The 27,122-nt window shown below is 42.6% G+C and overlaps 1 protein-coding gene across 4 annotated transcripts in view; it reads left to right on the forward strand.

Annotated features, from left to right (window-relative positions):
* Positions 1-1,946: 1,946 nt before the first annotated feature.
* LOC106578619 (extended synaptotagmin-2-A) overlaps positions 1,947-27,122 on the forward strand; it is a 33,688-nt gene continuing 8,512 nt past the window's right edge. For 2 of the 4 annotated variants that reach the window (XM_014157627.2, XM_014157629.2), the window contains exons 1-13: positions 1,947-2,750; positions 10,754-10,795; positions 11,454-11,588; positions 12,202-12,278; positions 12,411-12,483; positions 17,761-17,850; positions 20,257-20,312; positions 23,456-23,576; positions 24,077-24,253; positions 24,516-24,598; positions 25,241-25,289; positions 25,645-25,734; positions 26,063-26,158. In XM_014157627.2, coding sequence (XP_014013102.2) covers positions 2,343-2,750; positions 10,754-10,795; positions 11,454-11,588; positions 12,202-12,278; positions 12,411-12,483; positions 17,761-17,850; positions 20,257-20,312; positions 23,456-23,576; positions 24,077-24,253; positions 24,516-24,598; positions 25,241-25,289; positions 25,645-25,734; positions 26,063-26,158 — 1,497 coding nt within the window. In that variant the 5' untranslated portion in view covers positions 1,947-2,342. Of the gene's footprint in view, positions 2,751-10,144; positions 10,253-10,753; positions 10,796-11,453; positions 11,589-12,201; positions 12,279-12,410; positions 12,484-17,760; positions 17,851-20,256; positions 20,313-23,455; positions 23,577-24,076; positions 24,254-24,515; positions 24,599-25,240; positions 25,290-25,644; positions 25,735-26,062; positions 26,159-26,853; positions 26,956-27,122 lie in introns of those variants that run through there. The other 2 variants (XM_014157623.2, XM_045702161.1) reach the window with 2 other exon arrangements.

Raw genomic sequence — 27,122 nt, forward strand, 5'->3', positions numbered from 1 at the left:
TCTTGCTCTCTTCTCCTTTCTTTGTCTCTCTCCTCTCTTTTGCCTGTCCTTTCTCGCGAGTCGTCTTTCCATCTGTCCTTCTCTGTCTCTGGGTTTTGTCCTCTCTCAGGCACTGCCTCTCTCTCTCTCTCTCTCTTGGCCTCCCTCTCTGGTGTCGCTCCACGAACTCTTCAGTCCTGTGTCTTCTCTCATATTCATCTCTCCTCCTCCCATAGTCTTCATCATGTCCTCCACCCGACGTTGCACTTGATACAATCGGGACAATGTATTTTTACCCCTTTTTCTCCCAATTTTGTGGTATCCAATTGATGGTTACAGTGTTGTCCCATCGCTGCAACTCCCGTACAGACTTGGTTGAGGCGAAGGTTGAGAGCCGTGCGTCCTTTGAAACACAACCCAGCCAAGACGCATTTCTTCTTGACACAATGCCCGCTTAACGCGGAAGCCAGCCGCACCAACGTGTCAGAAGAAACACCGTACACCTGGTGACTGTATCAGCGTGCATTGCACCAGGCCCACCACAGGAGTCGCTAATGCACGATGGGACAAGAACATCCCTGCCGGCCAAACCCTCCCCTAACCCGGACGACGCGAGGCCTATTGTGCGCCGCCCCATGGGTCTCCCAGTCGCAGTCGGCTGCGACAGAGCTTGGACTCAAACCAGGATCTCTAGTGGCACAGCTAGCACTGCGATGCAGTGCCTTAGACCACTGTACCACTCGGGAGGCCCTGGGGGACAAGGTTATCATAAAAATTTTAGCTACTCTTATCATGCTGCCCCTAGTTATGTGCCTCCTAAAGTAATCTGTATCTTATTTAGTTATGTTCTTCATAATTCGACAAGTATTCTCATTGACAACACGCACAGCAATAACAAAGACTGGCTTTGCTGCAAAGAATATTGGTGTAACGTTATAACCACTAACAAAAGGGTTAGTTACCACTACCATTAGCTTTAACGTCGTTAGCTAGCAAGCAAACTAACGCCGGAGATGTAAGTTTAACTAGCCTAGCTGTCTATCTCTAAGTTTGCCACACATATGTGTACAATTGTTGTGTATCAAGTCACCAGTTTTTCTTCTCAGGATGTATGTTATTGCCTTTATGTTCTTCCTTGTGAAATATTCAACTTGATTTCAGAAATAAAGCTTCCAAACTTGTGTTGACATTATCCAGTGCCATGGCAGCAGATTTCGATTGCACAATCTCACTGAAACTAAGGTAAATGTGTCATGTTCTCTTGACAACAGGATCTTTAATCGATCAAATAGCAATTTCTGCAAGCAAGAACAAATCACCTTGGATACACAGTTCAGTCCGTAGAAAAATAATTGCTAAATTCCATTTCTATCGTGAAGCCTTTAATTATTATTTTTTAAGCCTTAATCATCATGAAGATAAAAAAAATTGTAATCAGTATTTATTGGTTTTGTTTAGTGTAGCTTTGGAGCCAGTCAGTTAAAATGATGATGATGATAATGGTGATTATTAGGCAGAGGTACTGAATTGATCACACTGAAAGCTATTCAGAGGTCTTATTGATGTATGACAGAGATGATGATGAGACTAGAGAATGTTGCTATTCCTGAAATATGTAGTGGTCTCTACAGGTGGTGGGCACAGGCTGGCGATTTTGTGCCTCTGTCACAGACGGTTTCCACTAGCTGAATGTGATTGGATAATAATCTAACACATCTTGGGTGTGATGTATGGTTTTCAACATTTAACACATTAATTGCAGGGAATGACACAAAATGTATTGAACAAATGTACACAAATAATGTTACGCCAACACGGTGATTGGGTTTAAAGTAACACGTGTCATCCCTAATTAGACACACGGATGTCTTTTTTTTTTAAATCACTCAACCGAGTGTAGAAATGGGCGGGGTTTATGACTTTATGGGAAGAGATTGGTAGAAGCTAGTGACGACCATGAAGTAGTACAGAACGCAAACGTGCGCTGGGAGAGGAGTGTGTTGGAAGATTGCGGCTGCTGTAGGTTATTGCAAGTGGAGGACTACCCGAACTCTGCGCGGTATGAGGGAAGCAGCGTGGTGTTATTGAAGAATGAGACAAGAAAATTATGCAAATGAGATGGTTGCTCGTATACTTTATTGCAGCGTGGAAGAATAATCAATGCCCACTTTTTCCAGGGCAAAATGGGCTCAGATGCGGTTGAACTAACGTGAGCGCAGTCTGAGGTTGACTCCGAGAGGCTCTGCGCGGTCTCTGCGCAGGAGGTTTAACATTAGTGACAGTTTAATAAAGAATAGAAGAAGCTTCTGTTGTTGAGGTCTTTACTCCAACATCCCATCGAAACTGTGGGCGCAAAGAAACGAATGTCAATAGACAGTATGACGGCTGTACGAAGCGCCCATGCACATAATGGGAGCTCCGCTGGATCAAAGGAGAATGGACAAAACACACCGAGCCCGGTTAACACCGACCCCAATACAAACGTATTTCCACCGGCAGACATCGGCGCTGACAAGTCTGGGTCTTCCGTCGGTGAACTAACTCAGACATGGATTCAGTTTACAAAGACATTCGTGCTAATTTTTCCCATATATGTTTTGGGATATTTTGAATTCAGTTTCAGTTGGCTCTTAATAGGACTTGTAATATTTTTCTGGTGGAGGAGAAACACAGGAGGCAAGAACACCCGACTGTACAGAGCCTTGGCGTTCTTTGAACAGGAGGAGAGAACTGTCAAACGAAGTCTGACAACTTCTCATTTGCCATCATGGGTAAGACCAAGATGCATTTATAAAGGGAGCACCAAAAAAAAAGTGCACAAAATGTTATCTTTATCCCCCTATTCAGTTATCCACTCTGGATTATTATTATTATATGGCTATATTACTACCACATTTGATTAGCTTATATCAAATGTATTTGAACATGTTTTTTTTCTATAACCCAAATAAGCCTAGTGCACAACACACGTGAATCATTTTTGTTGTTTTTGAGTTTCTAAGAAAACCATCACTCTGGGATCAGAAGACAGAACAGTGTTGACCTGTAAAGCTCTGATCACACAGCTGTCCCCAGCAGTGACATTAGACTAAGCCCCTCTAAATACAGCATTGCACAATGGTAAACCGGACACCAGTGTGGGAGGGACACATGGGCCCCAATCACATTGCCTTGCCACTGTTGAGATAACTAAGAACACCTTGCATGCATGATTATGCCTGGAAGATGCACCCAATCTAACCTCACTTATTGTTCGCCTGGTTCTAGATCTGATTGTACTATCATTGGCTTGACGATGAGTGACAAGGAGTTGGCATGATGGCAAAAACAGTCTGGCACTCAGGCTAGCAAAATGTAGGGCCATAGGAGAAACCCCCAACTTAAACGCAACTTGACAATAATGTCGTCTGACTCAAGTTGAAGACATCAACTAGGCCTATACTTGATGAGGATAAATTATGAATAATTATAAGCTGCTTGAGATCTACTCAGCAAGTGTCAAACTAGGACAGTATCATTGTTTGTCTGTCTCTTCTGCCATTTTAGCTGACAAGGTGACTACTCATTTGGTTAAGGGGAAAAACATGGGGGGACATCAATTTTCACCCTATTTTTATCCTAAATGTTTGGCTTGTCACACTGTCATGCCTTGTGACTTCTCTCCTAAGACACATTTTTCCAAAGGGCTCTGTTGAAGTAGTTATTGCGGGTACTTCATCAACTTTTAGTGTGTATAGAACCCTACTGGAGTTAGTTTGATGAACTAGCTCTGAAGGTCTCTCTAAAGATGACTTAACTCGATTTAGAAGTAAATGAAATGTCTGCCTCAGTGCTGCTCCACGCCGGTAGCTGCCAGCAGCAACGATTCAGTGAGTCAGTATATTACAGTGTTTTCTCATCAGAGTGCACTAGTCACTACTGTGCTGTGCTAAACTGTGCCTAGCAATGCTGAGCTGGACTGGCTACACTGTGTTGTGCCCTGTTGTTTGCAGGCTGCCATAGGCATTAGAGGTCGGCCGATTAATCGGCATGGCCGATTTAATTAGGGCCGATTTCAAGTTTTCATAACAATCGGTAATCTGCATTTTTGGACACCGATCATGGCCGATTACATTGCACTCCACGAGGAGACTGTGTGGCAGGCTGACTACCTGTTATGCGAGTGTAGCAAGGAGCCAAGGTAAGGTGCTAGCTCGCATTAAACATATCTTATAAAAAACAATCAATCTTAACATAATCACTAGTTAACTACACATGGTTAATATTACTAGTTTATCTAGCTTGTCCTGCGTTGCATATAATCGATGCGGTGCCTGTTAATTTATCATTGAATCATAGCCTACTTCGCCAAACTGGTGATTCTACAAGCGCATTCGCGAAAAAAGCACTGTCGTTGCACCAATGTGTACCTAACCATAAACATCAACGCCTTTCTTAAAATCAATACACAAGTATATATTTTTAAACATGCATATTTAGTTAATATTGCCTGCTAACATGAGTTTCTTTTAACTAGGGAAATTGTGTCACTTCTCTTGCGTTCATTGCACGCAGAGTCAGGGTATATGCAACAGTTTAGGCCGCCTGGCTCTTTGCGATCTAATTTGCCAGAATTTTACGTAATTATGGCATAACATTGAAGGTTGTGCAATGTAACAGGAATATTTAGACTTATGGATGCCACCCATTAGATAAAATACGGAATGGTTCCGTATTTCACTGAAAAAATAAGCGTTTTGATTTCGAAATGATAGTTCCCGGATTTGACCATATTAATGACCTAAGGCTCGTATTTCTGTGTGTTATGTTATAATTAAGTCTGATTTGATAGAGCAGTCTGACTGAGCGGTGGTAGGCACCAGCAGGCTCGTAAGCATTCATTCAAACAGCACTTTCCTGCGTTTGCCAGCAGTTCTTCGCTGTGCTTCAAGCATTGAGCTGTTTATGACTTCAAGCCTATCAACTCCTGAGATTAGGTTGGTGTAACCGATGTGAAATGGCTAGCTAGTTAGCGGGGTGCATGCTAATAGCGGTTCAATCGGGTACGTCACTCACTCTGAGACCTTGAAGTAGTTGTTCCCCTTGCTCTGCAAGGGCCGTGGCTTTTGTGGAGCGATGAGTAACGATGCTTCATGGGTGGCTGTTGTCGATGTGTTCCTGGTTCGAGCCCAGGTAGGGGCGAGGAGAGAGACGGAAGCCATACTGTTACGCAGGCAATACTAAAGTGCCTATAAGAACATCCAATAGTCAAAGGTATATGAAATACAAATGGTAGAGAGGGAAAAAGTCCTATAATTCCTATAATAACTACAACCTAAAACTTCTTACCTGGGAATATTGAAGACTCATGTTAAAAGGAACCACCAGCTTTCATATATTTCCCTTCTGATAACCAGGCGGCGAATCGCATCTATGCATGTCTGTCAGACATATCAGTGTTGATGATGGATCACCAGCTCAAGCTGAACCTCGGCAAGACGGAGCTGCTCTTCCTCCCGGGGAAGGACTGCCCGTTCCATGATCTCGCCATCACGGTTGACAACTCCCTTGTGTCCTCCTCCCAGAGTGCTAAGAACCTTGGCGTGATCCTTGACAACACCCTGTCGTTCTCCACTAACATCAAGGCGGTGACCCGATCCTGTAGGTTCATGCTCTACAACATTCGCAGAGTACGACCCTGCCTCACACAGGAAGCGGCGCAGGTCCTAATCCAGGCACTTGTCATCTCCCGTCTGGATTACTGCAACTCGCTGTTGGCTGGGCTCCCTGCCTGTGCCATTAAACCCCTACAACTCATCCAGAACGCCGCAGCCCGTCTGGTGTTCAACCTTCCCAAGTTCTCTCACGTCACCCCGCTCCTCCGCTCTCTCCACTGGCTTCCAGTTGAAGCTCGCATCCGCTACAAGACCATGGTAATTGCCTACGGAGCTGTGAAGGGAACGGCACCTCCATACCTTCAGGCTCTGATCAGGCCCTACACCCAAACAAGGGCACTGCGTTCATCCACCACTGGCCTGCTGGCCCCCCTACCTCTGAGGAAGCACAGTTCCCGCTCAGCCCAGTCAAAACTGTTCGCTGCTCTGGCACCCCAATGGTGGAACAAGCTCCCTCACGACGCCAGGACAGCGGAGTCAATCACCACCTTCCGGAGACACCTGAAACCCCACCTCTTTAAGGAATACCTAGGATAGGATAAAGTAATCCTTCTAACCCCCCCCCTTAAAATATTTAGATGCACTATTGTAAAGTGGTTGTTCCACTGGATATCATAAGGTGAATGCACCATTTTGTAAGTCGCTCTGGATAAGAGCGTCTGCTAAATGACTTAAATGTAAATGTAATGTAAATGTAAATATGTTCTCATGTTCTGAGCAAGGAACTTAAATGTTTACTTTCTTCTCCAACACTTTGTTTTTGCATTATTTAAACCAAATTGAACATGTTTTATGATTTGAGGCTAAATTGATTTTATTGATGTTTTAAGTTAAAATAAGTGTTCATTCAGTATTGTTGTAATTGTCATTACTACAAATAAATAAATGTAAAAAAAATCGTCCGGTTAATCGGCAGCGACTTTTTTGGTCATCCAATAATCGGTACCGGTGTTGAAAAATCATAATCGGTCGACCTCTAATAGGCATGCCTCAAGCACTGAAGGAGAGACTGAACGCTGGTGCTCAGCTTCCCCAGTCTGGACACTACCAGCTGGTCACTCAGACTGAGATGCTGAAACGTGCCACTTGGGTTGTGTTTCTGAGGAGAAGGAGCGGGAGGTATCTGAAACCATGAGCTATACAAAAGCATCATGTCCTTCCTGTCCTCTAGGAGACACATTTGCTCAGCAAAGCTGTCATTTAAAAAAAATATATATATTTCACCTTTGTTTAACCAGATAGGCTAGTTGAGAACAAGTTCTCATTTGCAACTGTGACCTGGCCAAGATAAAGCATAGCAGTTCGACACATACAACAACACAGAGTTACACATGGAATAAGTAAAACATAGTCAATAATACAGTAGAAAAAAAGAAAACAAAACGTCTATGTACAGTGAGTGCAAATGAGGTAAGATAAGGGAGTTAAGGCAATAAATAGGCCATGGTGGCGAAGTAATTACAATATAGCAATTAAATACTGGAATGGTAGATGTGCAGAAGATGAATGTGCAAGTAGAGATACTGGGGTGCAGAGGAGCAAGATAAATAAATAAATACAGTATGGGGATGAGGTAGTTGGATGGGCTGTTTACAGATGTGCTATGTGCAGTGATCTGTGAGCTGCTCTGACAGCTGGTGCTTAAAGCTAGTGAGGGAGATATGAGTCTCCAGCTTCAGTGATATCTGCAGTTCGTTCCAGTCATTGGCAGCAGAGAACTGGAAGGAAAGGCGGCCAAAGGAGGAATTGGATTTGGGGGTGACCAGAGAGATATACCTGCTGGAGCACGTGCTACGAGTGGGTGCTGCTATGGTGACCAGTGAGCTGAGATAAGGCAGGGCTTTACCTAGCAGAGACTTGTAGATAACCTGGATCCAGTGGGTTTGGCGACGAGTATGAAGCGAGGGCCAGCCAACGAGAGCATACAGGTCGCAGTGGTGGGTAGTATATGGGGCTTTGGTGACAAAATGGATGGCACTGTGATAGACTGCATCCAATTTGTTGAGTAGAGTATTGGAGGCTATTTTATAAATGACATCGTCGAGGATCGGTAGGATGGTCAGTTTTACGAGGGTATGTTTGGCAGCATGAGTGAAGGATGCTTTGTTGCGAAATAGGAAGTTGATTCTAGATTTAATTTTGGGTTGGAGATGCTTAATGTGAGTCTGGAATGAGAGTTTTCAGTCACCAGACACCTAGGTATTTGTAGTTATCCACATATTCTAAGTCGGAGCTGTCCAGAGTAGTGATGCGGGCATTGATCGGTTGAAGAGCATGCATTTAGTTTTACTTGCATTTAAGAGCAGTTTGGAGGTCACGGAAGGAGAGTTCTATAGCATTGAAGCTCTTCTGGAGGTTAGTTAACACCGTGTCCAAAGAAGGGCCAGAAGTATACAGAATGGTGTCGTCTGCATAGAGGTGGATCAGAGAATCACCAGCAGCAAGAGCGACGTCATTGATGTATACAGAGAAGAGAGTCGGCCCGAGAATTAAACCCTGTGGCAGCCCCATAGAGACTGCCAGAGGTCCGGACAACAGGCCCTCCGATTTGACACACTGAACTCTATCAGAGAAGTAGTTGGTGAACCAGGCGAGGAAATCATTTGAGAAACCAAGGCTGTTGAGTCTGCCAATAAGAATATGGTGATTGACAGAGTTGAAAGCCTTGGCCAGATCAATGAATACGGCTGCACAGTAAAGGCAAAGGTGGCTACTTTGATGAATCTCAAAAATAAAATATATTTAGATTTGTTTAACTTTTTTTTTTTTTTTGGTTACTACATTTACATTACATTACATTTACATTTAAGTCATTTAGCAGACGCTCTTATCCAGAGCGACTTACAAAATGGTGCATTCACCTTATGATATCCAGTGGAACAACCACTTTACAATAGTGCATCTAAATCTTTTAAGGGGGGGTTAGAAGGATTACTTTATCCTATCCTAGGTATTCCTTAAAGAGGTGGGGTTTCAGGTGTCTCCGGAAGGTGGTGATTGACTCCGCTGTCCTGGCGTCGTGAGGGAGCTTGTTCCACCATTGGGGTGCCAGAGCAGAGAACAGTTTTGACTGGGCTGAGCGGGAACTGTGCTTCCTCAGAGGTAGGGGGGCCAGCAGGCCAGTGGTGGATGAACGCAGTGCCCTTGTTTGGGTGTAGGGCCTGATCAGAGCCTGAAGGTATGGAGGTGCCGTTCCCTTCACACCTCCGTAGGCAATCACCATGGTCTTGTAGCGGATGCGAGCTTCAACTGGAAGCCAGTGGAGAGAGCGGAGGAGCGGGGTGACGTGAGAGAACTTGGGAAGGTTGAACACCAGACGGGCTGCGGCGTTCTACTACATGATTCCATATGTGCAATTTCATAGTTTTGATGCCTTCACTATTATTCTACAATATAGTAAAAATAAAGAAGAACCCTTGAATGAGTAGGTGTGTCCAAACTTTTACTATTACTGTATATCATAAGACCTTTTGTTGGCCTAGTTATACCCTAACACAGTAGTGTTAGGAATCTCCTGGTTTACAGACCACATCACGCCTGCAAGTTACATTATGCTGGCATACAAAGTGATGTGTAATTCCTATTGGAATCCAGACAAAGTTAGGATATCCAACAAGTGGAATTGTTAATCACCCGCAAGCTACACTCAGAATGACTGCCAGGGTAGGGAAGATTGAATACTGAGACTACCTCAATCACCTAAACTGGAACAATCATCTCAGTAACGGGTGAAATAAATTTGATTACTAACAGATTGAATTAGTTTAGAGAACTGTATGTTATTCATCTTTGTGTTGCATAAAATTAGTGAGTTGCATCAGAACATAGCTAAAATGTCATACCTAAAATTGTGTTTGCCGACTGCTCCTGTTTGTTTTGGTTGAAAAATACATCTGCTGTGAGTCATAGGCTGCTGCGTAGCACTGCCTACACTAATGTAAAATCCTGCTGCTTATTCAGGCTCCTGTGAGACATAAGCAACATGTCAAGGTAGCTACTGTATGGAAGTTGTATACCTCCAGGTGTGTAATGTTTTTTTAAATAAGTAGATCCAAGTTGCTTCTATAATATGCTTTGAAAGTATTTCCATAGTTAAATAACAGCATCCCCATTCAATCCACTTAAATGGACAGTACTGCATATAAATTACATCTCAATTTCTGTTGAGGTGTGAAGTACCTCTTGACAGTTGCACAGTAATTTGATATCACTCATCATTTATTCGTTGAGTAAATGATGTATCCGCAAGGCACTATCCTCTTACCGCTATTTTGTGAATTTGTTGCTTTATAGTATGTGTCAGGTTAATAGAAACCATGTCCACTTGAGTGCTCCTGCTTGCATAACAGAGGCACTTGTGGCATGTAAAAAAGCTAGGCTTGAATCTGTCAAACCCAGCAGTAGTTTATCTCCCTACTTCCCACTCCTCTCACTGTCCGATCCTATGCTCCTCTACGCTGTCACGCTAATGCTGGATCAGCTCTTTTCTCACCCGCGTTAGCATTACTGCCTCCTGTAGCTCTCACATGCAATCTCGTTGCCACGGCTACACGGTTGGAGCCGCTGCTCCTAAGGGGATAACGCATGACAGCACACTTCCTCTGTGTTGTGCTGAAAAGGTGTGGTAGCCTAATTAGAAAAGTTTTGCTTTTAGACTATGATTATTGTTGGCTTATGAGAGCCAGTGTTATTTATTTATGTGGTTTGTGTGTATGTATGTGTAGGTACATTATGTGGGTAATGTGTATGCTCAGGGCTCTCCTCTCTCTCAATGATGCTCATACTGTGTGGAGTGGTCTTTGTAATAACCAGGAGGGGTTCAGGAGGACTGCATGACTACGTCCCAAATGGCACACTATTCCCTACATAGTGCGCAAATTTTATGGGCTCTGGTCAATAGTAGTGCAATATAGGCAATAGGGTGCAATTTAGGATGCAACGCAGGCAGCAGCCATACTTCTGCTGAACCTAGGCAGAATATCTCATGTCCAACAGATATTTCAGTTAAAATAACAATGTACAATGTGTTTGTTTAGATGGAATCAGTGACTACTGGTACTGGGCAAATAAAACAGTTTTGACCATGTAAACAGTAATGATGTCTCTTATTTTCTCTTTAGGTCAACTTCCCAGATGTAGAAAGAGTAGAGTGGCTGAACAAGGTAAAATAACAAAGAGGAACATACTGTTAGAATTTCCACTTCTATTTTGATGAGGACCTACTTTTCCTGCTTGGTTTTGTGGTGTAGATACATTTTGGTTCCAGGTAAAAGGTTCAAATAGGGTTCTACCTGGAACCAGAAAGGGTTCTTCAAAGGGTTATCCTATGGGGACAGCTGAATAACATTTTTAGGTTCTAAATATAAATAAATATGCTAAGAGTGTAAGGTGAGACCTAAGTTGAGACCTGAGACCTAAGTTTCAAATATTTATTGTACATAACATAGAGCATATAACAATTGAAATGTTCAAATATAAATATATGAATTGAGTATTGTGAATGATACAACTGATGAGATGATTGAAATGCTTTCGCATCACCTTCAGGATATTGCCGGGCCTGTATTCTCATTCTCAGAGAAGGAGTGCTAATCTAGGACCAGGTCTCACCTGTCTTATTCCATAGTGATGGAAAAGCTCAACTTAGCGCTTCTACTCAGGCACTTTGTGAATATGGGACCTGATATTAAAGAATGAATTCAGTGAATTCAGCTCCTTCACTCTGTCTCCTACATTTCTGTGATGACTTACTGTATGATGGTCAGAATGTGCGCCCGGTACCAACTCACTAATCCGTTCCTACTCCCTCTGGCCCTGCAGACTGTGAGACAGATGTGGCCGTATATTTGCCAGTTCATAGAGAAGCTGTTCCGCGAGACTATCGAGCCGGCCGTGAAGGGAGCCAACTCCCACCTCAGCACGTTCCGCTTCAGCAAGATCAACATGGGGGACAAGGTGAACATCAAGACTTATCAGCAGGAGTCTCTACCTAACCATGCCTTATGTTTATAAGATAGTTTTCAACCGTTCAACAGGCGGTCAAACCTCCCCAATCTGGTTTTAAATGCAACCCTTTTATCTAAATATCAAATCATTTCTGGCTGGGTAACAATTAAGTACCTTACTGTGATTGTTTTCAATTAAAATGGTCAAAAAGAAACATAATAGCTTCTTCGCAAAGATTCATTTCTCAAGCAGGAATTTTGCTAGTACTGTCTCGGAGTGGGTAGGGGAAAACTGAAAACTAGCTGTTATTAACAAATTCACTGCATGGTAATGTCACATTAGAAAGGACAAAGCTTCATCCTACCAAAACAGGCTTACATTTCAGGCAGTCTTTTCAAACAGCTCTTACATTTTTCTTATTGGTGGGGAAAAGGGCAAGTGCTCAAGCACCCCTAGACCCGTATCTGTGCATGTGTCTGTGTTGTAGGGACAGCTGGTGGGTGTTTCCCAAATAGTTTCCAGGAGGAGTCACAGAGTAGTGGCGATGTTCATACTGGGTAGAACACAAGTGGGGGGCTGAGGCCTAGTGGTGATATCGTGATGTCATCTGTCTTGTGTTTAGCCTTTAAGGATCAATGGGGTCAAGGTTTACACAGAGAATGTGGACAAGCGTCAGATCATCATGGACCTACAGATCAGGTGACCTGACTATCTCCATTTTGGACAGATTGTAGACTTTGGCTTGTCATAGAATGTACTCTGTGTAGTATGTAAAAACATTTTTTTTACATAGATAAACATGTGATTTTGATGTTGAACTTTTTTCTCCAGTTTTGTTGGAAATACTGAAATTGATGTGGACATCAAAAGATACTACTGCAAAGCTGGTATTAAGAGCATACAGGTAATCTATAAATTATGTTATTGTCTCATTCTCTGTTTTATGTTTTTATGTCTCCAATTAATCCTAACGTAACATTTTATGGGTGATAGTTTTTTCAAATGTCATTTCTTAGGGATGTAAAACACCGGGGGGACAAATGTTATTTTTTCATTTAACAAACACCCTTCACTTGAAGTCTGAATTGGATCTGGGGCTGGCCATAAAAAATCTGTAATGGATCCTCTGATCGTTGATTATGTCACTGATAACCTGTTCATAAGAGTCGAGGACAGTAAACTCCAACTGAATCTTGTGACTGCATGTAAAAGTTACTTTAATGATGCCTGCTTGCTCAATTACACTGACTTGCAAACAACAAAATCTAAGCTCACCATTGAGCTTGAGGCCCTGGGTCTCAACCCCGCCCTGTGAAATTGGGTCCTGGACTTTCTGACGGTCCGCCCCCAGGTGGTGAAGGTAGGAAACAGCATCTTCACTTCGCTGATCCTCAACACTGGGGCCCCACAAGGGTGCGTGCTCAGCCCCCTCCTGTTCACCCATGACTGTGTGGCCATGCACGCCTCCAACTCAATCATCAAGTTTGCAGATGACACAACAGTAGTGGGCTTGATTACCAACAACGATGAGACAGCCTACAGGGAGGAGGTGAGGGCACTTGGAGTGTGGTGTCAGGAAAACAACTTCTCACTCAACGTCAACAAAACATAGGAGATGATCGTGGACTTCAGGAAACCGCAGAGGGAGCACCCCCTATCCACATTGACGGGACAGCAGTGGAGAAGGTGGAACGTTTTTAAGTTCCTCGGTGTACACATCACGGACAAACTGAAGTGGTCCATCCACACAGACAGTGTGGTGAAGAAGGCACAACGGTGCCTCTTCAACCTCAGGAGGCTGAAGAAATTTGGCTTGTCACCTAAAACCCTAACAAACTTTTACAGATGCACAATTGAGAGCATCCTGTCAGGCTGTATCACCGCCTGGTACAGCAACTGCACCGCCCACAACCGCAAGGCTCTCCAAAGGGTGGGGCGGTCTGCACAACGCATCACCAAGGGCAAACTACCTGCCCTCCTCGACACCTACAGCACCCGATGTCACAGGAAGGCCAAAAAGATCATCAAGGACAACAACCACCCAAGCCACTGCCTGTTCACCTCGCTACCATCCAGAAGGCGAGGTCAGTACAGGTGCATCAAAGCTGGGACCGAGAGACTGCCTATAGCTTCTATCTCAAGGCCATCAGACTGTTAAACAGCCATCACTAACACAGAGAGGCTGCTGCCTACATACAGACTTGAAATCATTGGCCACTTTAATAAATGTATCACTAGTCACTTTGATAATGCCGTTTTTAATAATGTTTATGTATCTTGCATTTCTCACCTCATACACTACCGGTCAAAAGTTTTAGAACAGCTACTCATTCAAGGGTTTTTCTTTATTTTGACTATTTTCTACATGGTAGAATAATAGTGAAGACATCAAAGCTATGATATAACACATAAGGAATCATGTAGCATGGAGGAAAAGTGTTAAACAAATCAAAATATATTTCATGTTTGAGACTCTTCAAATAGCCACCCTTTGCCTTGATGACAGCTTTGCACACTGTTGGCATTCTCTCAACCAGCTCTTCTTGCGGTCCGACTCATCCCAAACAATCTCAATTTGGTTGAGGTTGGGGGATTGTGGAGCCAGGTCATCTGATACAGCACTCCATCATGCAGCACTCCTTCTTGGTTAAATAGCCCTTACTCAGCTTGGAGGTGTGTTGGGTCATTGTCCTGTTGAAACACTAATGATAGTCCCACTAAGCCCAAACCAGATGGGATGGGGTATCGCTGCAGAATGCTGTGGTAGCCATGCTGGTTAAGTGTGCCTTGAATTCTAAATAAATCACAGTGTCACCAGCAAAGCACCCTCACACTGTAACACCTCCTCCTCCATGCTTTACACCATTGTTGCAACCCCTATTACCAGGCTGTTCAACCTCTCTTTCGTTTCGTCCGAGATCCCTAAAGATTGGAAAGCTGCCGCGGTCATCCCCCTCTTCAAAGGGGTAGACACTATAGACCCAAACTGTTACAGACCCATATCCATCCTGCCCTGCCTTTCTAAAGTATTTAAAGGCCAGTGAATAGACAGATTACTGACCATTTCGAATCCCACCGTACCTTCTCCGCTGTGCAATCCGGTTTCCGAGCTAGTCACGGGTGCACCTCAGCCACGCTCAAGGTACTTAACGATATCATAACCGCCATCGATAAAAGACAGTACTGTGCAGCCGTCTTCAACGAGCTGGCCAAGGCTTTCGACTCTGTCAATCACCGTATTCTTATTGGCAGACTCAATAGCCTTGGTTTCTCAAATGACTGCCTTGCCTGGTTCACCAACTACTTCGCAGATAGGGTTCAGTGTGTCAAATCGGAGGGCCTGTTGTCCGGACCTCTGGCAGTCTCTATGGGGGTACCACAGGGTTCAATTCTCGGGCCGACTCTTTTCTCTGTATATATCAACAATGTCGCTCTTGCTGCGGGTGATTCCCTGATCCACCTCTATGCAGACGACACCATTCTGTATAAATCTGGCCCTTCTTTGGACACTGTGTTAACAAACCTCCAAACGAGCTTCAATGCCATACAACACTCCTTCCGTGGCCTCCAACTGCTCTTAAACGTTAGCAAAACCAAATGCATGCTTTTCAACCGTTCACTGCCCGCACCCGCCCGCCCGACTAGCACCACTTCTCTGGACGGTTCTGACCTAGAATACGTGGACAACGATATATACCTAGGTGTCTGACTAGACTGTAAACTCTCCTTCCAGACTCATATCAAACATCTCCAATCCAAAATCAAATCTAGAATGGGCTTTCTATTTCGCAACAAAGACTCCTTCACTCATGCCGCCAAACTTACCCTAGTAAAACTGACTATCCTGCCGATCCTCGACTTCGGTGATGTCATTTACAAAATAGCTTCCAAAACTCTACTCAGCAAATTGGATGCAGTCTATCACAGTGCCATCCGTCTTGTTACCAAAGCGCCTTATACCACCCACCACTGCGACCTGTATGCTCTAGTCGGCTGGCCCTCGCTGGCCCTCGCTAAGGTGAAATAAATAAAAAATACACATGCGGCAATCATCTATTCACCCACACCGCGTCTCACAAAGACATGGCGGTTGGAACCAAAAATCTACAATTTGGACTCCAGACCAAAGGACAAATTTCCACCCGTTTAATGTCCATTGTTCGTGTTTCTTGGCCCAAGCAACCCTCTTCTTATTATTAGTGTCCTTTAGTATTGGTTTGTTTTCAGCAATTCAATCATAAAGGCCTGATTCACACAGGTCCTCTGAACAGTTGATGTTGAGATGTGTCTGTTACTTGAAATCTGTGAAGCTTTTACTTGGGCTGCAAGTTCTGAGGCTGTAACTCTAATGAACTTATCCTCTGCAGCAGATGTAACTCTGGGTCTTCCATCCCTGTGGCAGTGCTCATGAGAGCCAGTTTCATCATAGAGCTTGAAGGTTTTTACAACTGCACTTGAAGAAACATTCAAAGTTCTTGAAACTTTCCGTATTGACTGACCAAAATGTCTTAAAGGTGTGATGGACTGTCGTTTCTCTTTGCTTATTTGAGCTGTTCTTGCAATAATATGGACTTGGTCTTTTACCAAATAGGGCTATCTTCTGTATACCCCCCTACCTCACAACACAACTGATTGGCTCAAACGCATTAAGAAGGAAAGAAATTCCACAAATTAACTTTTAACAGGCACACCTGTTAATTGAAATGCATTCCAGGTGACTATCTCATGAAGCTGGCTGAGAGAATGCCAAGAGTGTGCAAAGCTGTCATCAAGGCAAAGGGTGGATATTTGAAGAATCTCAAATATAAAATATATTTTGATTTGTTTAACCCTTTTTAGGTTTCTACATAATTCCATATGTGTTATTTCATAGTTTTGACGTCTTCACTGTTATTCTACAATGTAGAAAGTAGTAAAAATAAAGAACCCCCTGAATGAGTAGGTGTTCTAAAACTTTTGACTGGTAGTGTATGTATGTATATACTGTATTTTATACCATCTATTGCATCTTGTCTGTGCTGCTCGGCCATCGCTCATCCTTATATTTATATGTATATATTCTTATTCCATCCCTTTACTTCAATTTGTGTGTATTAGGTAGTTGTTGTGGAATTGTTCGATTACTTCTAAGATATTACTGCACTGTCGGAACTAGAAGCACAAGCATTTCGCTACACTCGCAATAACATCTGTTAACCATGTGTATGTGACCAAGGTTATGATTGGGAGAAAAGAGCTGTTTGCTTAAATTGGTAACCTGTAGCCAAGGCTTTGTACTGTAGCTTATATGGTAAATCATGGCTGACATCAGTGTTACTGTTTTTTTTCATGGCATCTCATCTTGTTTTTCCTCAGGAAAAATAGGTTGTTGACTCATATTTTTTTGTTATTGTTGATGAAATTAACGCTTTGTGTGTGTGTGTGGGAGAAAATCGAGAGTAGAGCTTGAACAAAACCAGTGTTTATATGTCTTTGTCCATTGTGTAGCAGGCAGCAATGAAACATAGCTGGTAGGAAAAGCAATCAATCTGTCTCCTTAGAGCCAAAGAGCCATTAGTATCGTCCCTCGAAGATACTTACTTCACAAAGCCCTATTATAAAGCACTGGCTTACATTTCTCATACTCACAGTATAGTGGAGTTTGGAAACAGCATACTTTGTGTCTTTGAAGCGGAGTTTAAATCCTGTTTTTATTTTTGTGATTTTTGTATTTTTTATTAAACAAATAAATACTGCGATTGAGACAGACAATAGACACTGGGGTCTTTATGTGGATAATTACCATTTTGTTTTTAAACTCATGTCCATTGAACAAAAATAGTGTGGTCTGTTTTGCTCATATACAGTGTCAGCACTTAAACGACCTGCTTGTCTTGAGAGAGAGAGCTAATTATATCTGTTCAGGAAGCTGAGGATGACAGATATGTTATGTCTGATAGTAATGCAGTAGTAGTGTGGGGGGCATCTTTGGAGTGAAAGACCCCTTTGGAGTGTCTCTGGAGGCACGTGTCTGCTGCGGTGTCCAGGCGTTCACTCTTGAATGTTCCCATACAGGTCATTAGGTGGGTCAGGGGCCTGCAGTGTTGGTTCCCTGATACTGAAAGCTCCCTTAATGTTGTGTGTGTTTCTGTTTTTATCTCTGTGAGCGTGTTTTTATCTTGATGCCTCTTGTGTTTCACAGCTCCATGGAGTGTTGAGAGTAGTCATGGAGCCGTTGCTAGGTGACATGCCCCTGATAGGAGCCTTGTCCCTGTTCTTTCTGAAGAAACCTGTAAGTTCTAGCCCTGACACACACTTCCTCTTTCTATCATTTGGAATTAAGGTCACTTGCATCATTAGCTGCTTGCAAGACAGTTGTTTGGCAATGGCTATTTTATCACTGTCTTCCTTCCTGTAGTGCTAAGCCTGTAGTGCTGAGCCTCCAGACCTATGTTCTGCCTAAACATTTGGCCAATTTAAGTCAGATACGAGTCCCGAGTGGAGAGACTGGAGCCTTAAATAGACATAGATCAGGCTAGTCCTACTTTGGTGGATTTCTTTGCACTGCCTATGCCAGCCTCAGTGCAGACAGCAGCGAGAGGAAGCAGGAGGAGTGTAGTGGTAAGACTGTGTCAGTGTTACATGTTAGGACACAAGCCACGCAGTGGGTGTTAATTACACAGTATCTGAGTGTAATACATCTTCTTTGAGAGCAGACTATGGACCAGCAGCTTCTGTTTCTGTGGCCTCAGGCATGCTATATTTCTATTATCTGTCATCCTAATAATGGGGAAAAGCACAGTTTATGGAAGAACTTTTGAGGTAAAGGATTAAAAGGGGCCCTCTTCCCTCTGATTTAGGGGGTAGGACTGTGTAAAATATTCTCCAGAATGCTTCACAGTGAAGGAGACAACTCTTCATTCTCCTCCTTAAATGGTTCAATCTTGACTGCCAAATAAAATAACGTTCTAAGAGAACTAGTGAATGGGAGGATACCATTTTAGGCGATGCCCTTGTCTGTGCTGTGTTGCCAGAGAGATGAAACGCAGAGAACTGGAGGGAAAAAGGCTACTCAAGTTCCGCAATGCACAGCTAAAATGCACAGCTGCAAAGTTCTACAATGCGCAGCTGTTTTAATTGGTACACATTGTGTACATGGTCTCCAAGGACCCTCCATTAGTTGATAATGTTATGCTTGGAGAAGAAGCCACACTGCTCTGCCAGTTCACTGCTATGGTACAGTACCCCCTATAGGGCTTCTCCACTGCTGCTGGTGTCACTCCAGCCTTTTTTGTAAGCACCAGTGTTATTCACAAAAGGCAACATACAGTATTTGGGCCAAACATTGGCACCAATCCATGCAGTGGAAATGCACCATGTGGAATTGGCTATTTTGGTTGCCTTGCAGTGTTCTGGACAGTCCTTGCTCAACACTATCTGCTGCAGTGTAGGCAACACAGAGAGGGGGGGGCTGTAAAAACGCATTGAAATTGATTCCTTGAGCCAAGAGACGCATCAAAGCTCCGACTAGCATAAAGAAAAAAATACCCATCGGCTTAGAAGTTACTACCTGTCCAACTCCATGACGGTAACTTTTTCTGGCTTAGCTGTGCTGTCACTCAGATAAAATGTTCACGTTTACCAATATGCAGGGTGATTTCAAACAGGCATTGTCCCCTTTTATCATAACATTGTATAACCACAAAACCTTTTGGTAAGAGACTTTGCATGGAAAAATACACAGTCCCTGTCTCCCTGACCTCAATAGAACCTGTGTACATCCCAAATGGCACCATATTTTCTATGTTGTGTGATACTGTTGACCAGGGTCCATAGGAAATAGGATGTCATTTGGGACAGCCCCTGTATACGGATTTGGTTTTTAGAGGATTGTTTTTTGTAATCTTTCAGCGGGTCAAGTATTTGTCCAATCTGGGGGGCGGTATCTTTAGTGTCAGTGTTCTAACACTGACTCATACATGTACTATACAAAGATGTGTGTCCCCAGTTCAACAGTAACGTATATTAGAGAAAGCTGAAACAAGTAAACCAGTTGGGTACAGTATTTAACTCTAGTAGCCTGTTAGAACCAGCCTGATTGTATACATATACTGTATGTCTCACCGTCATTGTGTATTGTTTTGTATATTGAGACATCAAGCCATGATAACACGGTAGGTGGCTCAGGGGTTGAGAACAGAGCAGAAGACACATTTCTGTTGTTCGTAAATAATAAAGTTGTATTTGGTATTTACTACAGAAATGGAACACAGATTTAAGGCTGGTTCCATCAGGCTAAATTATAGGGTAAAACTGCAGCAAAAAATATGCTTGTTGGCACGCCATCTTGTCATTTTTCGTGTGTAAAATTGTCCGATTTCAAAGGAAATTGGTTTATTTGTCAAGAGGCAAATTAGCTCCTTTTGGCTTCTGTTTAACTTTGCTGCACTTGTGAGTAATTACATCACAGGAGTCACACAACAATAAAGTTAAGTGCTTGAATCAATGTAGATAATTTACTTAATCTCACTCTTTCTGGCTAGTGTCCCTGTGTGCATTTTTGCCTTCTATAAGATAGTGTTTGTTTTTAGATAATTTAAGTAAAAAAGCGCAGGTGTGGCTTTTCAATCGTTCTTTGTACAGCATGTTCTTCCAGATTCCATACCGCTAAATCTACATGTATTTTGTTTTCATCTAGCTTTTGGACATCAACTGGACAGGCCTCACCAATATACTAGACATTCCTGGGCTCAAGTAAGTAAACTGGGTCTGTTTTGTGCTCTGGGGTGAAGTTTCCCCTAGGTCCAGATCTATGAGTGGGTTCCCCTCCCCCAATCCTAACCTTAACCACTAGTGGGGAAAATGTAAAACTGACCCAAGATCAGCGTCTTGGGGCAACTTCACCCTACACCCTCTTTTGTCAGGCAAAGCTTTCACTACTTTTAGGTACAACACGTTTTGGGGTTTCTACAACCATTTTTTTTTTACTTTTATATTAATGATATATACCCATTTTGTTTCTTAAAGAATATAACAGCAGACTTATGGGCTCAGTTCAACAGTCGTACCCCATTACAACCCAAAGTATACACTTGTTTTACTCCATTAGTTGTTAACAGTGTAGTTGCAAACAAATACTGTATAAACTCTCATTTTTATATCAGGGATGGTGAGTCCTTGCATCCATTGCGTATCTACGAATTGGATACATTTGGGCTTTGTTATTGTTTGAACCGCAGATTGCCACTTTAAACTAGAGTGACCATCGCCCTACAGCTGTTAGACTTTCAGTCCATTATGCTCACCGCAACACATAACTGCCTGCGAGCTGTGAGACTAAAAAGGCTCAGAAAGCAAGGTTTTTACGGTTGAACAAGCTGTCATTTTCATTTGTGCAACTCATCTCTGACTTTATAGAGATCTATAGTGTGTCAATTGGGCTGCTCCACCAACTCTCTAAGGTTGCTAAAATACTCTCTTCTGCACATCTCTCAACTCCGAAATGATGGGGTAATGGGCAGGGGACTTGGGGATTTCTTAGGGCTCATTTAAATGAAAGAGCAAATTGGATGGTCTGCTTATTGAGAGCAGCTGTTACACTTTAGTGTAGAATATAATACACTAAGAAGTAAACACTTTTCTTGTGTTGTCTTAAAAATGTTCTGTTGTGTGGCAGTGCTACTACTTGCGTTTGAATTGAATCCCACAAGAGCAAATTGGATTTGTAACCACTCACCAGCAAGACACGTACAGCAACAACATACACATGCATACATAAGAGTCACATAGACAGAGAACTGATGGCTGGTGAAACAAGCACAACTCATCCATAAGCCAATGGATCCAATAGAATATATTTCCCCCTGCTGGTAAAGGAGCCAAGCCATTTGAAGTGCAGATAACCTTTGTCTTCTCTGCAGACGTCAGGCATCATTTCTGTTATTCACATTCCCTTCTTAGTTTCTATATGGTTGTGAGTTGAAAGTGGCTTTTGCTCTTTTAACTAATGTAAATGCTAATATGGCAGTGGAAAAAGGCCCTAATAAAGATTTCATGATACAGCCACTGTCCTCCCCACAGTCTATTTATTTAGAAACAGCTGTTGACACATCCGCAGCTCAGTGACGGAGATCATTCCCCACACCGCTAGTTCTCTGTAGAGGTGTAACAGATCTGTGCAGTCAGTACACTGTGGGTCTGTTTGTGGAGGCTAGGGGATGGAGCTTGAGGTCACCAGGCTGCTCATTATTACTCACACCTGTCACCATCGTTACGCACACCAGCGCCTCATCAGACTCACCTGGACTCCATCACCTGCCTGATTACCTTCCCTATATATGTCACTCCCTTTGATTCTTTTCCCGGGTGTTATTGTTTCTGTTTCAGTGTTTTCATGTCTGTACGCTACTTGTGTTTCTTGTTTTGTTATTTATTATTAAAGTCACTCCCTGTACTTGCTTCCTGACTCCCAGTGTACACGTTACACGCTGTAACAGAAAACTGTAAATTATATGGTAAATTGGGGTATTATCAACAGTAAAATACTCAAATGTTTTACTGCAGCATACTGTAAGTTATGTTGCGTTATGGGAAAATGTTGTGGGTGGGAAAATGATAATTATATTTTGAACTGTACTGTAATTCCACCCCACATAATACCATACCATAACTTTGGAGCGCCAAAAAAAAGTTTGACCAATAGTGGGTGCATGGTATTGTTGTTTCTGTCTCATTAACATATTTTGAGGCATGCCAGTAAGATGCTATATTTGTTGTACCCGTGAGTGAGAACACTCTACCCAATTAACTCCCATGTTGTTATAGTGCCCCATCAATTTGTATAGGGGACAGATTGAATTGGCAGTAAATATTACATTTAAACGTTTTAGCATTTTGCCATGTCCCTTTGGTCTGTTTTGCCCTGTAGTCGCTGCCAGTTTGGAAGCCTTCGTTAAGGCCTCTAGAACCGCAAGTCATATAAAATACCAAGTATTAATTCATGTGTAAAGACTTTACCTAGCAGCCAACTTGCTTGCACCAATCCTTTGTAATTACAGTAAAATACTGTGAAATACAAACCTCTCCCCTTAATTAATTCAGATTATGGTAGCATTTACTTTTTTACAGTATAATACAGTACATTTTACGGTATTGTACTGTGTGCTGTTACACAGTACTTTCTTTGATACCGTATTTATATTAAGTTAAGTGTACTGTAATATTAAATACATTATTTTGCTTGCCACTGAGCTGCATGTTGAAAACAGCCCACCCCGCTGGTGCTCATGTGTGTGTACCTGTATGTGTTCCACGTGATTGATCCCACACTAAAGAGGAATCATGTCCTTTGTAATGCTCCTTAAGTGCTTTAGCTCTCTGCTCAGCTGCAAAAGAAATTATAGGATAAAATGATGACTACGTTTCTTAGAGAAATAAGAGTGAAGGAATGTACTGTATATGGGGGTATTTAAATTGGTTCTATGCCTTTTCAAATATATACGGTTGTTTAATTTTACAGATTGCTTCAACCCTCTCATGCAGTTATTTCTGTGTACAGAATTAGGCCGAAGTGGATAGTTCAAAGGTTAACAGAAAATCTCAGCAGATACTAGACCACTTATGGCTATCGACTTCTCTTAACCAGGCATTGTAATTCCCAGGCCGTAAGACCTCCTTAATGTCACTGCTAAGTGTTGACTCCCTAGTGGATTACATTGATATTTTGAGGTTTGTGGCTTACTCCATCAACATGCTTGAACCCCTTCCAATGTTCCTACCGTCTTATAAAATGGAAAAAGGCATGTTCCTTTGTGCTTAACTGAGATTAGGTGAGAATATTTTCATCCCAAGGTTGTACTGACTGACTGTGGGGTTTTGTTGTGTTTCGTTTTTCTCAGTGGCTTGTCTGACAGTTTAATTCAGGACATGATCTACAGCTACCTGGTGTTGCCCAACCACATCACTATCCCACTGGTGGGGGATGTACAACTTGCTCAGCTACGTTTCCCTATGCCAAAGGTACTGCAGCCTTTCACCTGTCTTATTTCTAATCATACATCATCATATTTCACACACTAATTAAAGGATCACGTAACTAAAAAAAACACATCTTAGTATTTTGGCATGTACATTTTGGGGGAATATATAAACAATGGACTATTGAACAAAAAACTAAAAGGTAGACTAATATCAAGATGAAACCATGTTTCAAGACATTGGTTGTCTAGATCCAGCTATATGCCTTCAACCCAAATGAATGGAAAAGATAAGCATCGTCTAATTTCCTGGTTTTATTCAGTGTGTATCTTTTCATTTGGTGTGGAGGCATATAGCTGGATCCACACAACTGATGTTGTGGGACGTGGTTTCATCTTGACTACTTTAGAGTTTTAGACGACAATTACACTACTTTAAAAGTTTGAAATTATCTGACAAACTTCGGTTTGAAAGTGCAATGTCCCTTTTAAGGTTTTGCTGTGTCCTATCTTAAAGTGTCCCTGTGCTGTGTGTGTCACCAGGGAGTCCTGAGGATTCACTTCCTGGAGGCTCAGGACCTGGAAGGGAAGGATAAATTCCTGGGTGGCCTGATCAAGGGGAAGTCTGACCCCTACGGCGTCCTCCATATTGGAAACCAGCTCTTCCAGAGCAAGACCGTCAAAGACAGCCTGCACCCCAAATGGAACGAAGTTTACGAGGTAAACAAAATCAACTGAAAATGAACTCTTCCAATGGTACATATGGTTATATCATACAGTAACTACCCCAGGGACAGCAATATAGGGTATATGTAGAACCAGATACAACTTACATACATATTTGCAACAGTCCAATATTTCCTCTTATTTTTGGCTCTCATGCAGTTTTACCCACCATGTCATGTTTAACAAGCTTTTGGCTGTATTCAATGTGACGTACTATATCTGAGATTGGAGATGAATTGACATAAGTCCTTTCCAGGCACTGGTATATGAGCACTCAAGCCAACACCTGGAGATTGAGTTGTTTGATGAGGACCCAGACAAAGATGATTTCCTGGGGAGGTAAGCTCATGTCCTGTCCTTTTCTTATTACCTCATGGTCAAAAAGCTTATTTCTCTGCATTGTGAGTTATCGTACCCAATATCAAACAAATGATCTTATAATAGCCACAGCAGTCTGTTTTAATTCTAGGCTGAAAATATGTCACAAACCTATCTCTGGCCCAGAGCGTTACTTGCGGCTTGCTGATGCCGAGCCTTCAGTGTCAGCAAGCCGCACGTAACGTCTTGGAGCAGAGCTATCGCAAACTTAGCATCATCTTCTCACCACAAAACCTTACTCCTATATGTTGAAATGAAGGGTGACCCCTTGGAAGAGAGAAGAGACAAATTAAAGTATCTTTGATGTATTAAGTATCTGTGATCAGTTACATTAGGAGTTGGACTAAAGCTCTGGTTCTTGGGCCTCATCCCGAGGGCAGGCTGATTTTGTTTTGTCTGGCTCTAGTGCTGCTATAGCATAGCACCTAACAGGGTCCTGGCTGTGTCCCAAATGGCAACCTATTCCCTTACTGGCCCTGACTGGGTCAGAGTGCCAACATGCTGTATCAGAGAATCAATTTCGCTTCTGTGGTGATGATTCAGGGTGTTTACTTAATACCCCCCTACTGATTTCTTATCCAATCTTTGTGTCTTCGATTGCAGCCTGATGATCGATATGAAAGAGCTTCACAAAGAGCAGAAGGTAGATGAGGTAAATCTGATATATTTTTTGCATCTTCAAATAAATGTGGTTCAAATAAAATAAAACCATGAACTTGGCTTCAGTTCAGCACTTCGATAGAGATTTATTTGCCTTAGTATATTATCTGTCTCTGCTCATTTAAAGATGCTGCGATGTTATCCATGAGTACTGTACACTATGTGTGGGTGTCTTTGTCTGATTCACTCACTACTTTAAACTGTTGAAATGTGATATATGACCCAAATTGCACCTTATTCCCATTATAGTGCGATACTTTTGATATGTGCCCTGGTCAAAAGTAGTGCACTATAAAGGGAATAGGGTGCCATTTTGGGATGTACCCTTGAACAACCTGTCATTCTAGTGGTTTGACCTGGAAGAAGTCTCCACGGGGAAACTACACATGAAACTGGAGTGGCTCTCTCTGCTCTCCACCCCTGACAAGATGGACCAGGTGCAGTATCACAAAACCTTCTCTTTTCAAAGCTGGTACTTACTTGCCCACTCCCCAGATCGTCTGATAATTCAAGACCGTGTATAATTACATTTTACTAGGAGGCTAGCTTGGACACCCTATTCCCTAACTAATGCAGTGAACTACTTTTCACCAGGGCCCATAATGGGACGCAGCCCTTGGCTTAGCCTCTCTTTCAGTCTTGTTACTGCCAGATGTGTGTTCATTAATTAATTAATTAATTAACACATGAATTACAAGGCTGCTAACTTCTCCTAGTCCAGTTTGTCTCAGTAGTGACCTCCCCCTGTCTCTCGTGTCCAATCAGGTATTAAGGAGTGTGCGAGCTGACCGAAGCCTGGTCAATGATGGCCTCTCGTCTGCTCTGCTGGTGGTGTACTTGGACTCAGCCAAGAACCTGCCGGTGAGTAGAACTGGGTGACAGGAATTTACAGTTAAAGGTTGAAGGAGTGCTCTGGTGGTGGAGTGAGGAAGATTGCTAAATTATTGGACTGCTGCAGGTGAAAGCACGTTACACAGCGGTTGATTTGACATACTGTACATGATAACATTTACTTCAGAATTATATATATTTTTCCCATGCTATACACATTAATGTTAATTTTTAACAAATGTAGGCCTATAACATGTTGTGATTTAAGGATACAGAGAATAATGTAATATATTTCTACTTTCTGGACATATTCTACTCCACTCAAGGCAGCTATTGTGAATCATGCCAAATTGAACTTCAGAAGAATGTTCAGAAATATTTTTAACCCAGCTAAAACAAGACATTTTCAGTACACAGGTGTAGTTCAGCCAACATGCCATAGGGTTGAGGTGTGAACAGTAAACTGTCTGTCATGGTCTTCCACATGCATAGCACACCTTGAACATGACATGAGCACCTCAATGGCTTAATTTGAGTGTCTGTTTGTTGAAACGCCTGTTTTTTTCTCCTTCTTGAACACACTCTTTCACCTTTGAACGCTGACCTTAACCAACAGATATGGGTCAATATCAGTCCAAGACAGTCAACTCCTAAATGAGCCTGGCAGCGTCTTTAGCGTCTAAGCCATACTTGACCTTCTTCCCTCCCTGTTCTCTCCTATAAAGAGCGTCTTCACAGGGAGCTTTGGGTGCGGAAACTTAAAAGAGAGGAGAGCATCTGGCCTAGTCTTTTGTGAGAGCAATACCTCAATGTATAGAACCTTATTTGTGAGTCCTCCGGTACTTTGCATCATAGAGCTAGCATTAGCGGTGTGTGGTGGGGTTAAACAGTAACACACTAGCTCTGGTACAGGGCGTCATTCGGATGCGCGTTCACTATCACACAGTCGAACAACGCCCTGGACCAGAGCTAAGTAACAGACCTGCTGCAGTGT

This window comes from Salmo salar, chromosome ssa19 (assembly GCF_905237065.1).
Source record: "Salmo salar chromosome ssa19, Ssal_v3.1, whole genome shotgun sequence".
Classification (NCBI taxonomy): domain Eukaryota; kingdom Metazoa; phylum Chordata; class Actinopteri; order Salmoniformes; family Salmonidae; genus Salmo; species Salmo salar.